General features: G+C 40.2%; 1 protein-coding gene across 2 annotated transcripts; it reads left to right on the forward strand.

Moving 5' to 3' along the window:
- Positions 1–780: 780 nt before the first annotated feature.
- ankrd10b (ankyrin repeat domain 10b) lies at positions 781–16,280 on the forward strand. 2 transcript variants are annotated; one of them, XM_084688914.1, is made up of 6 exons: positions 781–1,091; positions 2,456–2,608; positions 3,938–4,029; positions 12,466–12,734; positions 13,562–13,675; positions 15,881–16,279. In XM_084688914.1, the coding sequence occupies exons 1-6, from the start codon at positions 894–896 to the stop codon at positions 16,069–16,071; spliced, it is 1,017 nt and encodes a 338-aa protein (XP_084545040.1). In that variant the 5' UTR covers positions 781–893; the 3' UTR covers positions 16,072–16,279. The 2 variants fall into 2 exon arrangements, with proteins under 2 accessions (XP_084545040.1, XP_084545042.1); XM_084688916.1 differs by having other exon boundaries at positions 877–1,091; positions 15,878–16,280.
- Positions 16,281–16,583: the final 303 nt, after the last annotated feature.

A 16,583-nucleotide genomic window follows, 5' to 3' on the forward strand; every position in this document is an offset into this window, starting at 1 on the left:
CATTTGAAAATGAAACATTTGAAGAGGAAATGAACGCTATGCAGCCCACAACAAGTTTCAGGACAGCTAACGTTTCTGTTGTTAGCAATGCTCTCCAGTGGACAAAATGGGTATTACAGAAAGACAAAACGGCAACCGAAATTACTTTGACACTTTTCAAGCCTTTACTCAGGCGCTAGCAAGTAGTTGCTCGATAATCTACTTTTTCTGATTACCTTGAGCTAGGTGCTCTCCATAAGTGCACAACTAAAGCATGTCTACGTATATAGGTCATTAAGGGGTAGCCTACTGTTAATGGAGACTTGTTAGATTTACCAGGAACTCTCATATTACATTTTCAAAAAGGCTGAACAGGAAGCTCGTTGAACTCCTTTCTGGTTGCCAGGTTTGGAAGGATGCTCTCCAACAGACGGAATAATCTTCACCATTAACTCGTTTTGCAGCCCCGAATCTGCCTATACTGTGCATATCATGTTTGTTGTATTTTGCAGCATGGGTTTGCTTGGAGCTGGGTGTAATTTGAAATAATATCATAGTTTAAGACTTATTGCCCAATAACAGAACAATAATTCTGTAAATCAGTGTTTGGACTTCATGTACACTTCACGTGTTGGAACGTTCTTTGAAGTCACATTGCTTTCTTTAAGCAATGTGACTAGTTGTTTTAGTTGAATTGCCTAATTTAAATTAAGAGTTTTCTATGTATGGCTACAATTGTCGGAAGGGTTGGAGGGGGGGATATTTGATTTGATACTTGGCAACCCCGCTTTTAATAGTGCCTTGAGCTCGTAGAAATTATCTGCCTGAGCCACATTGATTGAGAACAAAGGATTCGTTCGTTGATTCTTTTGTCAATTCCTTGATGCATTTTGTCGTTTAAAACTTGCGTGATAATGTCCGTCGGCATCGAGTCAGGATTCTCAAGTGAAGAGGTGTTGAACGTTCGTTTCCCTCTCCATCGCGCGTGTAGGGATGGAGATGTCGGTGCGTTGTGCTCGCTCCTCCAGTGCATTAGCAACCCGGCCGACCTGGCTGTAGAAGACTCGTTTTACGGCTGGACTCCCATACACTGGGCGGCTCACTTTGGAAAGGTAACGTTACAGTAGTTTCGCCATATAAAGTGTATTTTCTCTGTCATTATTGCCAGATATTTCTTATCTAATCTTTTTTGAAACTGGTAATATTTCGATCAACACGATTTTTTCCCCGAAATCCAAGATTTAAAGCTTGTGTAGTTTAGTCAATTGACACAAAACAAGATATGTATAGTAAGCCTACTGTATTGGCAACTGAATGATATATCGAATTAATCCGCTTTCGTATAAATCTCCAATGTTCATAAATATAACTTATTAAGTAGACTACATTCTCGGTTTATAAGAAAAAATGTCGTTGCTGCCATGCTTAAAATGAATATTTACTTCTTGAAAGGAAGCTGGTATATCAATGGGTTGTACTGCAAGCCAAACTGCGACGCGCCCAACGGTTATTTATAAAGACAGTTGTTTATAAAGACCGGGAACCCGCCTTTTTTCCATGTTTAGCACAGGTAGACGTCGGCCTTTCTGTGCTGTTAATTGACCATTCACTTAGGGCGAAAGGATATAATTAACCATATCGACTTTTTATTTTCATAGGCCTACTACTGGATACAAGTTATACACTTTAGTACTGTCGAAATGTGCATAAACTTGTCAATTTTTCATTTGATTGAATTGATTTGAAGAGAACACATTCCTATTTTTCTGATATAGGATGGTCAAAGTGAACTTAATTTTCAATCAGACCTTACAAGGAGAGCTAATTACACAGACGATCGAAATTGCGTTTCCCCATACTCCAAATGTGCATAATAGCCTACAACGTTGACATAATATTGCAAACAGACATCAACAGGTTAAAAAACTACATACACGATAAGACCAACATATAGGACCAAAGTGCAAAGTGTTGAATAGCAGCATGGATACTATATGTTATTTTGCATATGAAGTGCAAAGTTCAGACATTGAGCTTACAGAGTTAAAAAGAAAAGAAATAAAAAAGAAATAATTTAGCAGTCCTTAGTGGGTGTATGTGGTGCAGGATCACCTGTTCATGAGATTTTCTTGAATGTGTTAAGTAGTCTGACGGCCTTGTTGAGTAGTCTAATGGCCTACTCCTGTTAAATGCAGCCAGATGCTATGGCCCTGGGTCAGGTGACATGCTTGATGTGATTTTATTGACTGTATTGTCAAAGGAGGAAGTACCAGGTGATAAATAGTTTCTGCAGGCTTGGTATCAAGATGTAAAGTTTAACAGAGCTATTACTGAAGCTTTAAGGTGTGGTTTCAACTGTCAAGCAGAAATGTGTCATAGGCTAAAGGATTGATGCACTGTAACTTAAAGTCCCTTTCATCAACATTCCTTCCCTCCTCCCTTTTTCTCCGTGCCTCTCTCCCTCTCTCTTTGTCAGTTGGACTGTGTGATGCGTCTTGTCCAGGTGGGCAGTGGCGTTAACTCTGTGACCTCCAGGTTTGCCCAGACGCCCACCCACATTGCTGCGTTTGGTGGTCACCCTGAGTGCCTGCTGTGGCTGCTGCAAGCTGGCGCAGACGTCAACAGACAGGTAGGTGTCAGTCTTACTAGCAGACTGAAAAGCCACACAGTCATGCTCAGACACAGTAGCGGGGCGGCTGCAATGGAAGTGGATGAGCAGCCGCTGTGAAGGTCTTAAGCACAGACTGATCCAATCAGAGGGATGATTCTGGCTTTGGCCCGACCTCCGACTCCTGCAAGCCAGGCTGGTTACTTCTGCTCACACTCGCATGCAGAAAACAAACAGCCTCTCTGAAGCCCCATCTCTCATTGTCTAGATACATACTCTGAGGTCACATAGACTGAAAACGCTGTCCGAGCCCAGGACCTGCACTCTCCCACACCACATTTACGCTGTCTTACTGCACATGGCAGAGAAATCAGATTAGTAGGTCGGGATTACATAACTCCTCTTCTGTCTGGTTATTATGTCACCGTTTATCATTCTACAATAGTTCCATCCTCTTTGTCCGTCATCAGTAACAGATACTCAGTATGGCCATAGTATTTAGGAATCCAGTACACGTTCACCCTTTCAGATTTTTTACCGGTTTCCCCCGTTCATCTCTCTGTGGCCTTTTGACCTTTCTGTGTCAGTAGTCATGGCTGGAGGACTAGGCTTGCTTTCCAAAAACAAATCCCTCTTTTAAAATCCTTCTCATTCACTCGCTCTTTTCCTTCTGCCACTTTAGTCCTCTGTGTGTGTCTGTAACAGTGGTGGGTTAAACAGTTCAGCCTTTACACTGGAAATCCACCCTGTGTGCCAGACCTCATCACAGAGGGAAGGAGCCGTAGACGAGAAAAGAGACAGAGTCTGGTGGAAGGGAATGGCAGTAAAGTGGACGAGGGGTGGGAGGGTTAGGGTTGATGACTACACTTTGTTTCATTTCTAGTGAAGCCGAGCCTCCTCACATTACATCACTTTGGCTCTCGGGTCGCTTCAGGTTTCGGCTGTAGTTCCTGCCTGAACAACAGCATTGTGTTGCTTTAACCGTCCATCGGTCTTTCTCTCTCTCTCTCTCTCTCTCTCTCTCTCTCTCTCTCTCTCTCTCTCTCTCTCTCTCTCTCTCTCTCTCTCTCTCTCTCTCTCTCTCTGTGTCTCTCTCTCTCTCTGTGTTTTTCTCTCTCTCTCTCTCTCTCTCTCTCTCTCTCTCTCTCTCTCTCTCTCTCTTTGTGTTTTTCTCTCTCTCTCTCTCTCTCTCTCTCTCTCTCTCTCTCTCTCCCTCCCTCTGTCTCTCCCTCTGTCTCTCTCTCTGCCTCCCTCTCTGTCTCTCTCTCTGCCTCCCTCTCTGTCTCTCTCTCTCTCTCTCTCAACGCCCCCACTCTTGGAACCCCCCCTGCCTTTCCTCTGCTCCTCCAGGACTATGTTGGTGAGACCCCAATCCACAAGGCAGCTCGTGCGGGCAGTGTCCCATGTGTCCAGGCTCTGCTGGTTCAAGGGGCCACAGCTGAGTAAGTGGTGCTGCAGCACTCCTGTGTCTCCTGAGCTCTCCTCCCATCTCTTTACTGACCCCCCTCCTCCTGTCAAAGACCCCAGCAGAGACCAGATGCGGGTCGAAATACTGTTTGAAACCGTTGCCTTAAAACCGGCCTGGACCAGGTGCATGGGGGGAGGGGGGGGTTGATCATTTTGGGGCGAAGCTCATTGGTTCAGTTGCACAATGCAACATTAATCAGATACACAGGGGTTTCGTGCAGTATTTCGACCCCGGTCTGGCAAAGACACAGTTACAGGAGAACTCCAACACCCATAGGCTGCGCTGTTTAATCATGACAGGACACATGTTGATATTTAGCTGTTATTATTTGAGCATGTCTGGTATTTCAGAGATGTCATGACCCGACCCTATTTAAGCCTGTTAATGTAGAAAAATCTATTTTTAATTTAGAAAGGCACATTTGAGTCATTCAGGTTCTGTTAGTCAGTACAGGGTCAAACCCTTACTTTATTTGACAGGCTAAACCTCTAGTTAATGGGTCCTCTATATTAACCGAGTTGCTGTACCTCTAAAGCTAAGCCTACTGCTTGTAAGGTGTCTCCCTACTTCATTAGCAGATGTTTAAAACAAAGCAGGGTTGTTTTAGGAGGAAACACAAAGTTTCAAATGCCTAGATGGGGTTCTCCTGGAAACACTGCCTGTCTTGATTTGATAAACCATCTTGACTGTTGAATTTGAACTACTTTCCTAGGCTTGTATACTGCATGATCTTTGTAAAGGTCTCTGCTGTCATTCTTTGTTCATGTTCGCTTTGGTAAGTGTCTTATTCCCTTGACTGTGGAAGCTGACCAAATGCACATTCTCTTATCATCTGAAGAAAGCTGGGCAACTAAAGGTAGGAACTTAATGACTTAAAATCAAGATTAATTTTATATATTAATATTTAATTGTATTTGAATTGGCTGCAGTGCTAATGAAATCCCCATTTACTTGCTTGAAGACACACACACGCATTCATACAAACACACGTAGACCTAATACGTAGACCTCAAAGAAGATTGCATAGCTTGGTGATAGAATGTCTTGGGAACACTTCACATTAAGGCACATTAAAGAACTGTGTAATTACATAGCAATACAGAATTGACGGTATTAAAGTTGGGATGCTACACTTCTTTTGACAACATTACAGTTGACATTTGAATAAGGCATGTCTGAACAAATACACCACCTCCAGCGCTAATTCCTTAGTTCCACAAAGTAGACAGATGGTTTACCAGAGGTGAACATGTCCAATCACACAGACATGCGTCCCACTTGATATGGACATATCTCCTCATGCTAAGCTATTCTCTATATTACACCCAATATGTTGTGAGATGAGTAACAGATTATTCCAAGCATTCAGAACCCCTCCTTCTGAACCTGTTTCTCAAGAACTACAGTATGAACGAGATAATGCTTCTGTAGCGACAGGTTAATCACTAATGTGAAAACTTGCCATGAATCCAAGATCAGTTTGCCTACGTTTGCCAACCCCTCCCTTTGCACACACTCAAGTAGCAATATTTTAGAAAGCCTCTTTAGGACATTCTAAACAAATATTTATTTTTACATACTATACAGATGTCACTAACAGTGCATCTCCATTCAAGTAAATGGGATCAGTTTCTCTTCAGACAAGAACAAAATCTTCATATTCTTCAGAGGGTATATCTGTTGTGTCTTATTTCCAATGTGGATGAACTGGACTACCAAAAGTACATACTAGCTACAGGGAGCTTAGGGCAGTCTACTATCAGTAAATCCCACTAGCTAACATAACCTCAGGGCCATAGTAGAGTGTGCAGACTTTGGCTTGCACCATTAGAGCCTTACTTGCCGTTTTCAAACAAAAGTAAGCCAATGTACACAACCAATACAGAACGCCATACGTGTGTATGTATGAAGGACCAATTGTTTTGTGTTGGAAGAGAATTCCCTGTGTAAACCAATTCCACACTGAAGAAAATTGTCATTCTATCCATCTATCTTGGATGTCCTCCTATCAAATAGTGTATGCTTCTTTGAGCTAGCTAGTCTTTTGTCCTTCTATTATATTATCTATGTTTTACAAAGTTAACTATCTTCAATGTCCTTTTAGATCCAAGACAACCAGCAGATATACCCTCCCAGCGTTAAGTCTGATAGAATTTTGAACCCACATCTGAAACTCAACACCACCAAGATTGATATGCCATGAAAGTAGTCTATTTAATCTCCCGGTATCATACAGTTACTGGTACAGTATCATAACCGAGGCTACTTTTCAGAATGATTGAATCTAGTTTAGGAGGTAAACAAGATCCGTTACTTTTGAAGGTCTCACTACCAGATACCAGATATCACATCAAACGTTGACTGTGTATTTCCAACATGGTACTGTATATGAGAGTAAATGCATGGATAGCTTTTTTTTCTGCAAACCAAATCTAGCTACTTACAGTTTTAATCTCTTTAATACTTATTTTAGCTCAGTTTACACTTATAAAATATTGTCTTTTACTGAGTTTAACACAGGTGAGTCAGGCTAGGTTTACATACACATTTATTCATTCAGCAGACGCTTTAAGTTGAACTTTTACCGTCTCCCTTGCATCTGTAAAGTGTATGGAATAAGGTTTTGCTTCTTTGTGTAACAAATAGTTACAGTAAACTTGTAGACTCAGGTAGGGTTTAAAAGTATTCATTTTCATGGCATATCAAAACCCTTGGCTGTTGAAGTCAGATACTTGGCAACAATTCACTGGATGGATTAAATGTGCATTTGGTCATTAACTGCAGAATACTTTTGATTGTCTTTCCCTCATGTTTTCCCCCACAGCTCAGATATGTTACTGATAGTGAATGACATGTTTTCTTTGTCAGGCACCTCAGCTTTACTGTAGAGACAGATGGGGAGATTCCAAGAAGAACTAGAAATGAGGAAGAGGCTCATGACAATCAAACAAAAGTTTTTGGGGTTGTTGCTGAAAATCAAATTCAAATTATACCCAATCAAAGCCATTGAAACTCTGTATTTTTGTTGATATGGTCTCTGACTAGTCTCTGTTCTGAAAGCTTCCATCAAGGGATTTAAAGATATTAGCCTACCCAAAGCTTATTGCGAAATGAGGCCCTGAATTTGTCTCATAAAATAGTTGTAATATCAGTTTTGTAGATGTGATGTAGACAGTTTGATAAAAACTGATTAGTCTTGAAATATGACCTTTAACTGAGAAAGGTGAGAAAAGACGCATGTGGGTGTAATAATTGCATAATTGAGTAAGTGTTTAGGACTAATTAGGGGTTTAGGACTAATCAATTGTCCAACCGTTCAAAATGCAGGGTTGTGTGCTAAAATATGTGAGTAGGCTAACTACGCAGATATGTAAGACAACCTAAATTCAGGAAGCTGAGATGGAAGTTCGCCGACGTAGAGATCTCCCATTGGAAAGGTTTTTTCATGCAGCCAAATATTCTTTCTATTATAACTTGGGAGGTTGACAGCATTAATTGGGTGCAAATTTGTCACAGGGGGACTATAATTATGACATTATGGACCAGGTCTTGAACCATCAGTTTCCTATTGGTGACTCGTCCATAGCTTCACTCTGATTAGTTTCGATATTTTTAATATAAAATAATTCTGTGCTGAGCCAAGGTAATGCAATTGACATGAGTGAGTTAATCTCTTCTGTTGCAAACAACCTTTATGCAATGGAAGCCCTTGCAATTTAAATGGCACATTATATGGCTGATCGATGGCCTTTATTTGAATTGTGGTTTTGGAAATAGATCATAATAGTCTGAAAGAGGTACGTATGTTGGAAGAAGGAGCAGCACTGATCTAGGCCTCGCTCCTCCTCCAGACACGTGCTGCCGACACCCAAAACATTCGACCACTACTTCGTGGTACATTCTGCGGAATGTACGCAAACATACCTCATGTAGCGTGAAAAATATCAAATTCTCGGGAGTGTTACTAATTTGACTGCTGCAATAGACTAAATTGGCAAGTATATTGTGCTTTTTACTGGGTCAAGATCAAAGATCAAGATCAGATCAAATCCTTAGAATGCATTCTTACGTTGATAAAAAAAAGGGATATTTTAAAGATTCTTTCCAAATTGGCTATGCATTTTCACAAACTAAGGTTCTATGAAATGGGTAGAGCAAATTTCATAGCTTTAAACTAAGAATTATTAAAACATCTACATTGACTTTGAGAATTGTTTGTTTTATTGTCACGAGCCTCAAGTAGGACGATCCAGTCGTTTTTCTTTAGTGGGAAAACTGTCAGGGAGAAGATGCAGCACGGACAGTAGGTAGTGGAGTGCACAGAAAAGGGTTCAGTGTAGAGCAGTGCCAGACCTAGTTTACTGTTTCATGCCTTATAATATTGTTTTTGTTACAATGGTTCTTAACTGTCATTAACATAGAAAGTTTTTTTGCTACGTATAAAATATAACTGTTTGATTTGAAATGTGAGCTGCAGTACTAACCTTTTATTATGATGAGACTTGTTTGAATTACCTAATCTCCTGTCACCTTTTCCCTTATGAGAGTGACAATACGATAAGCATAAACTGCAGACAGAACTCTTCTTTTTTTGTACTGTTAACAAACAAGCACCACAAACGTATACGTCTCAATGTTTTGCAGCCATTGAATTTGAAATGACTTTTTTCAAGTAACCCTTGAAAAGGGGGAGAATAGCCACTGCAGAGTCTGGCCCGTTCCTGGGATAGCCGTACTGTTGTGCCATTGAGTGTTCTCACTATCGCTTCCTATCTTCACACTGGCAAACTGTTGAGGTATTTCTTGCGGTGATTGGTTTTAATGATAGGCAATTATGATAATGAATTGAAGTAAATAATGTTATCATTTTAGACATGTCTAGACCTGCATGCTTTGCTTATTTATTATTATTTATGATTGTTTAGACTTCTTGTATTAGTTTTTTTAGTTGTTCCTATAATACGAAACCATAGGAGGTGTCAGTGAGGGAAGGGTTAATGACATGAGGGAAGGGTTAATGACATGAGAAACAGGCTAGATGCTGGCTAGAATGGTCTTGGGTTCTCTCTCCTGTGGGTTAGTAGGCCAGACAGGCAAGAAAGTGGTGGTGACCTTAGAACATAAAAAGCAAAGCATTCCAAGGCCTCATGAAGAGAAATCAATGCTTCCTTTATATTTATGTCATGAACAAGTCAAATTATGCCAAGTATGTTGTTTTCATACCCAAAGTTATTCATGCCCAGATGATGGGTCTCACTAACCGATGTAAAGAAATTATGTAGTGCAAAAAAACTCTCAGTAATATTTTCAGAGATTGCTAGATTTGGACACTTAAGAACTCAGTGAATTTCCCACCACTTAATTAAATGTGGAATTGTATTGGTTCGTACACTGAGCTGGGCGTTCAGTGTAGTCTGGAACGCTCTAGTAAAGTCTGTTAACTGCAATATTAAGAGTTGGCTTGACATTTGCTTGGTTGTTTTTATTTGACAAGGGACTGCTGTCACTAGTCCTCCAGGGGAAACTTGAAAGTTGAGAATCTATACATAATCGACTAAGGGCGTCAGAAACACTGAATAAGGCCTATGCTACATATGCGTAAACAGGTTTGACAGATGTGCATATTCAAAGCATCTAAAAAAGACTTGAGTTCTCAAAATAGATCAGTAACCATAAAAAGTAGTAAGAAGAAGGAACCTTACCTTCCCCAGTTATCTGCGATGTGAAGTCCTAGATAGCAACATTTGATTTAAAATGATTTTAGTATGTACCTAAATGTCAATTAGTCTGATTACAGACTACATTGTATAGAGCCACACAATTTGGACATTTAAAGAAAATGTGATGCTGTAGGTAACTTTGACAGTACAGACTGATCTTACAAATCACATTTGTCAAATATGTCCATGGGGGGTAGTATTTCTTTTGACAACATAATGTAACATTAATATATGTAATATTAAATATGTCACACAACAAAATGTATAATGTGTTCCCAATAGTCATTTTAAATTGTCACACTATGCCAACAAAAAACAAAAAACAATGACAAAATAATAAAATGTTACTGTTCCTAAAGTAAGGCACCTCTTTCTCCAACAGTAAGCATCTTTACTCGTAACTAGTGGGACCCTACATCTGACAACATCCATATTCACGCTCAATTCAGCATTACTTGGAAGCATTTATTTTTCTTAAAATTGCAAAAGATGGGGTGGGGGGGCTTTGATATGTTTGCAAGTTGATGTGTTTTTTGTTTTGATTCAGAATATTAATATATGCACATCGTGTTTTCTTTGTTGTTTGATTCTGTGTACTGCTATTTAGGTAGGGATTCAAAGAAAGCATAATCAATGAATGAGTTGACAGTATTCTATTATTTTAGCTATATCTAATCATATTGAAACGACTCAATTCATGTATGGACAGGGTGTCACTGGGTTGATACATTAAATGGTTGCTAACGCTCATCTTTTGTTTTAACCATTTACAACATACACCATCATCATAATACAATTCTTTAAAAAAAAAATAAAAAAAAAATATATATATATATATATATATATATAAACTTTAGAATGTATTTTTCATTCCTGCATGATAGTTTAGATAGCTTAGTGTTTTGATGGAAGTGTAAACCCTTATGGGCCAGAGGGCTTCTCTTCCTCTCACAAGGATTTGATTGTTTCCCTTCAACTCACTTGCAGCATAACTCACAGACTCGGGCTTTGCTTACTCTGAATATTTTCCCCACATCTCCTGGACATGGAGTGAAGCAGATCCCTCACAGCCGTCCTCCGTCCTACATCCAAATAAGGGAATGTTCTTTGCCTTAGGTAGTCCATGCCAGGCAACATATCCCAGTCAGCTTTATAGTGGTTCTGACCCATTTAAATCTTTGTATTCTTATTGTTTGTGATAGAAAAGTCTAACTTATTATGTATATTTGAATAGACACTAATCATTGTCTAAAATCATTGTCAAATTGTGTCCAATAACCTCAAGTATTAGCTAGTTTAAAAATGTAACAATCCATTAAGTTTCTTTTTGTCACACCAAAGTGGACACCCAGTGACATTCTATTCTTATGTGAATGCTTATTAAAGAAATGACATCACACAATACAGCCTTAATGATGTGGTAGAAAAACGAGCAGCCTTTGCTGTTGACTCATTCATTAATTCTTACAGTAGGACAACAAGTAAACTGCGGCATCAGGACATGATGGGGTTGACTGTCTGTGTAGCATTGTGTTGTGATAACCCTGTCCAGAGACAACTGGTCCTGTCGAACCGGCATAGGTTTACATGCCCATTATTTATTCTTGTGAAATTCCATTGTTAAACTTTGGCCCTGTTCAGCTACGTCTTCCAAGAGCAGCACTGTGTGACTATTCCTTCACACACGAGAAAAGTCCTCCACGACGGTTCTGCTGTTCATTGAATATCTCTCCCAACTCTTACAGCCTTGCTGTTCTACTCTACTTTGCTTTTCTTCTCTCTTTTTTTCTCTCCCGTCTTCTTCATGCCACTTTGACATATCCGGAATCTGCATTTCCTCGAGGACTTCCTTGAATTCAACTCCAGAGTATGCTAGGAGCCACTTATAAATTATAATTTAAAATACCAACCATGAAGAATATCCTTCAGGCTTATCGGATCACCAACTTTTTCCAGATCTCAATCCATTATACATACATAGTAATAGTTCATGTTAACCTTTATCTTAGCAGGTGAACTTGGTAGCAAAGGCATACACTTCACACACTTATATTAGGGACACCATCTCAAATGCTTTCTGTTGAAAGACTTGCCAAGGTCTACTTCCTGGGTCACTGCGTGTTGCCTGAGTGCCATTTTGCTGGAGTATTCCATGCAACTTCCTTGTGACTTCCTGATTCCAATTCCAGTATCGTTAACGTCAGAACACTGACTTGAAGTCTTTGTGATGCTTATGGACCTTCTGGATATCAACTGTTCAGCTTCAGTAAAGGGACATCTTTTGAAGACTGAACACCTATCAGTCAAGCAAATGCTTGAAACTTATTTTGAGTGTGTGGAATATGGTTTCCTATCATGGCAATACTAACAAGTATGCACGCAGTCAGCTGACTCCATCATGTCCTTCTGTAACAGTTCTTTCATATAATTTGATTGAAAAATGTTTTATGACTTTGTATTTTCGTTCCTAAATTGATTTAAGACAATTGTTCCCCAAGGATTAGTCGTCATATCTTCCTCAAGATGACGAAGATGTGAGAGGATAGGCTAGCACAGGCAGCTAGGGACTGTGTGTGTGTACGTGTGCGCGTGTCTGTACATAAGCAAATGGTAACGTGTGAGTGTTTGTGTGCCTTGCATCTGACAGTGGCATTGTCAGGGTCTCTAATGCTCTGCTCTCCTGTTACCAGTGTGAGAAATGCCAGTGGGTTGACGGCCGCAGACCTGGCCCATGCCCAGGGTTTCGGGGACTGTGCCGAGATCCTTTCCAATGCCCAGAACCTACAACTGAACCAGGCGCAGACCAATGGGTTCTGCTTGAATGGTGGTGCCCCTGGCCAAAACGGAGGCCCCTCCCTCCCAATCATCCAGGGTCGGAGCCTCCTTAATGGGGCGCCGAATCGAAAACGTTCGTTTGATAGCATGGAAGCCAATCAAATCAAGAAGGCGAGAACTGACGGTAGTGTTATTTATTATCACATTTATTTGTGATGACCTTGTATATTATATCTTATTCTAGCAAGGTTTTAAACATCCTGCTCAGGAGAACAGGCGGTATGTCCTGGAAGTGCTAACCCATTGTCCGACTATTTACTATTGACCTCACCCTATTAGCATTACAACAGAGTGTACTGTATCTGAGGAACTATGGGGGCAGGATGGTCAGTCTAGCCTTGGCTGCAAGCCAGTCTTCGGGGCCTCATTGGTACAGCTGACTGCAAACTCTGGACTGGAGTCCCAATAGTGTATCAGGAGGAAGCGGAAAAGAATCCATGACTTATTGTAGTTCTGGATCATGTACATGCTGAATTTGCTTGTACATATTTTTATTTTAACATACTCCTGTCTGACCCATAACGTCTGGTGTACCTACTGTAAACCCTTAAAGTGACAGTTCACCAAACTTGGCAACTCACACCAAAACAATCTAGAAGGATAAATAGCTCTACAGATATTTTAGATTTGGGTTAACTGTTCATCAACAGACTTGGTCAGCAGCGTGTACCACAAACAGGAACCAGATCATTTGTGATCATGATTATAACAGATATTGGATTAGTCTCTCAGACACAGACGAAGACGACTTTACTGTGACGCGCATTCACTGGAGAGTCTTAGATTAAGCTTAATCTCTGTCTGAGAATTCAATTCTGACATATAGTTGAGGGTTTCCTCAGACCGACAGCTCTATTGGAAGGTTTTCTCTCAGAAACCTAGCCTATTTAAGCCAGGGTGATATCATACGTCAGCTTCTCTGACCCCAACTATGTTTCTGCTGGTCCCCAGGTCTGGGCCTGCCACAGGGGGTACTGAATGGAAACGGGTCGTCCTGCAGCACTGGGGCTGACCTGATGGAGGGCGTGCAGGAGGAGTTGTCACCAGCGGAGGTCTGGTGTTCAGGTGGGCCAGGACCATTTACATTTGGGCTGAGTGGCTGGGATCCCGCACTTAACCAAGGTCCGTTGGATCAACCTGGTCAGAACCCGGGGTGTGAGGAGGTGGGCAGCCATGCCCCAAAGGAGCTGGAGATCATCACCGTGACGACCATGCAGATCCCCTGTCGCTGCACCAACTCCTATGCCTACCTGTAGAGACCTGTGGCGTGTGTGTGCATGCACATGTGTGCGTGTATTTGTGTGCTTGCTAACGCCGACTGCTTTCGTTTCCATTTTCTTTTTCCTCGGATTGCACTGTTGGCACTGGGCTGACATGTTTGGCTTGTGTGAAGGGGACTGCGGACACACAGTTGTCCTCGAGGTTGATTTGTAATTGCATTTCCTGGCAGTGTCCCATTCATGTCACAAAGGTGTGGTGTGATTCTGAATCATTGGCAAAATTATCGTACGATCATTAGATCATACTCATGAGATTACTGGGTTCAAACCTTTTAATGAATCTGAAGGGGTGAGTTTTGTTTTGCACACTTATCCTGCTCCAGCCCTAGATGCACATAATAACCAAATGACTGTTGTGGGATGAACTGCATTCCTTCTGCTCCGGCCTGTACACTGGGACAATGTGCTGAGATAAGCCTTGATAGCTTTAGGGTCCAGTGAGACCAGTGACTAATCAGAGCCTTCACTGGTGTTCCCCAGTGCACCATCTAATACCTATAGATGGTAGAGATGTCCAGTGATTTCTGGAAAATACTGGACTCACTGTCTAGTAATGAATTCAGTATAGCCCGTCTCCTGATTAGATGGGGTGAAACCATAAAATGGTTTATAATTGAAAGTGACCGTGAAATGTGCTTTCTCAGTAAGTTGGGAGTTAAATATGTATTTTCTATATTATGTTTTGTTTTTAGAGGATCTGTTTTGAAATGTTTAGCCTAGCCTTAGCCTACATCAAAACATCTGTTGTAATACTGTTTTTGTGTGTGTTTTTGTCAGAGAATTTTTGCCAAAGCATATCTTTACATATTAAGTTCTGAATGTATTAAGTATAGATATCTGTGCAGCTTTTCTGTATTAGCTTTTAGGTGAATCTGGGGTGCTACTTAGCTCGCCTGGGACGTTTGGTATTTTGGTCTTAGGAAACTCTTAAGATGTTTAACTTCGCTGTACTTACAATATATGTTACCTATTTTTAAAATATTTTTCAGCTCATGGGGATTTATAGATTTTAACAGGCAGAATAATTATTAATACAAATTTGATACATACTCCTGATGCTTAGTAGTACTAGTTTTGTTTTATGTAATCTCATTAAATGTCCAATCATCTGAACAACATGATGGTGGTGGTTATGATTTTGTACTTGTGTGTTGATGTGAAGTTCAGTCTTTGGAATTCTCTGCAAAGATGAGTAGTTTATTGCCCTCTAGTGCTTTTCTGAGATCAATTGACTATCGTTATAACAACCAGAGTGGTGCAAGGAAGTAATAATAGTTCAACATGACATTGTTTTAAACAGCATCATTTTGGAGGATTGCCAATCAAAGACTAGATATATAAACAATAAGCATTGATTGAAATAACACTCTTAAAATAAGAACATAAAAAAGGAATATATATATATATTATATAGTCACCTATATAATAGCTAATTTGATCAAATTATAATTATATCTTTGTGACCATGGCATGGAGCTATAGATCTATGGGCAAATGTGAATAGTTGTTGTGGTCAAAAACTTTAACAGAAAAGACTAAATTGATTTAACCTTTGACAAATATAAATGCATCACATTATGTGATTATGCATCATGCCAATGCCTTTCCATAATATTATGTAGGAAATGTGAACAAAAATATTCTATAATGACAAATCATAATGAGGTTGTCAGATATAGAGTGCTGGTCTGCCTGTGACGCATAATCACCTGTTGAGAACTTTGGATTCTCATCGTGGTGTGATGGAAGTAGGCTAGTGTGTTGATAAAGTGCATTACCCACTGTGACAAAATTATAAAAGATCTGTAGAACCTATAAATGCAACCGATAGATTTGATGACGTTTTGAAGCAGATACATGTGTTGGAAAAAGTTGTGCAAAACAAAATTCATCACAACCATTGCTTTTATGGTCTCCGGTTTGTTTGACATTATTTTGTAGTTAAATTCTTGCTGATTCTCACCAGTTGTCTAATCTCTTCTGGCAGCAGGTATGGGAGTGGGTATCTCTTCCAATAGTCAGCATCTGACCCATCACCTCGGCTACAGGGATACAACAACTGAGACTGTGGTGGCCAATGGCAATGCAGTCAGCCAGGTGGAGCACCAGACATCAGTGAAGATGGAGCAACAGTACGACCATGCCCTCTACAGCACCTTGATGCTCTACCATGGCTCCTAACCTTGACCCTTGGGTTATTTGAATGCCTGCATGACACTATGCTCAGTGAGATAGTGTCGTGCAGGAAATTGACATGGATAGAATTTATGGATCAGAATAAATATTGTTGATTTCTAATATGGTTCTGTCACCCTGGTGAGAAGTAGAATTATTGTCAATACTCATTGCCTGTGATTATTCTGAATATAAATACAACTATGATTAATGTTTAATTGTTCTGAATATGAGGTTAAACTATATCCCTTTAGTTTGAGTTTTAAGCAAGTTTGATTGTTGCCTTATTTCATAACCGTGAACTTCTGAACTGTTCACAGACCACACAAACAACTGCAATATGGAGTGGGGGATCTAATTTGAGGGCCCAAGTCTGTATTAGACTTCAAAAATACAATAATAACTGAATAGTTCTACAATTAATAGTATACCACCATAAACACAGTAAACTTGTGTCAACCACAGACCACCCCACCTTCACGTGTATGTACACCCGATTGTCTCCTGTCACCAGCTCA

The sequence above is a fragment of the Hypomesus nipponensis genome, chromosome 23 (assembly GCF_054491055.1).
Source record: "Hypomesus nipponensis isolate SF chromosome 23, ASM5449105v1, whole genome shotgun sequence".
Taxonomy (NCBI): domain Eukaryota; kingdom Metazoa; phylum Chordata; class Actinopteri; order Osmeriformes; family Osmeridae; genus Hypomesus; species Hypomesus nipponensis.

Bases quoted from the DNA above. Each gene is read 5' to 3' on its own strand.
- ankrd10b (XM_084688916.1), top strand. From the start codon at position 894: ATGTCCGTCGGCATCGAGTCAGGATTCTCAAGTGAAGAGGTGTTGAAC. The intron at 12,735-13,561 runs GTAGTGTTATTT...GCTGGTCCCCAG, and splicing joins CAAGAAGGCGAGAACTGACG to GTCTGGGCCTGCCACAGGGG. The intron at 13,676-15,877 runs GTGGGCCAGGAC...CTCTTCTGGCAG, and splicing joins AGCGGAGGTCTGGTGTTCAG to CAGGTATGGGAGTGGGTATC.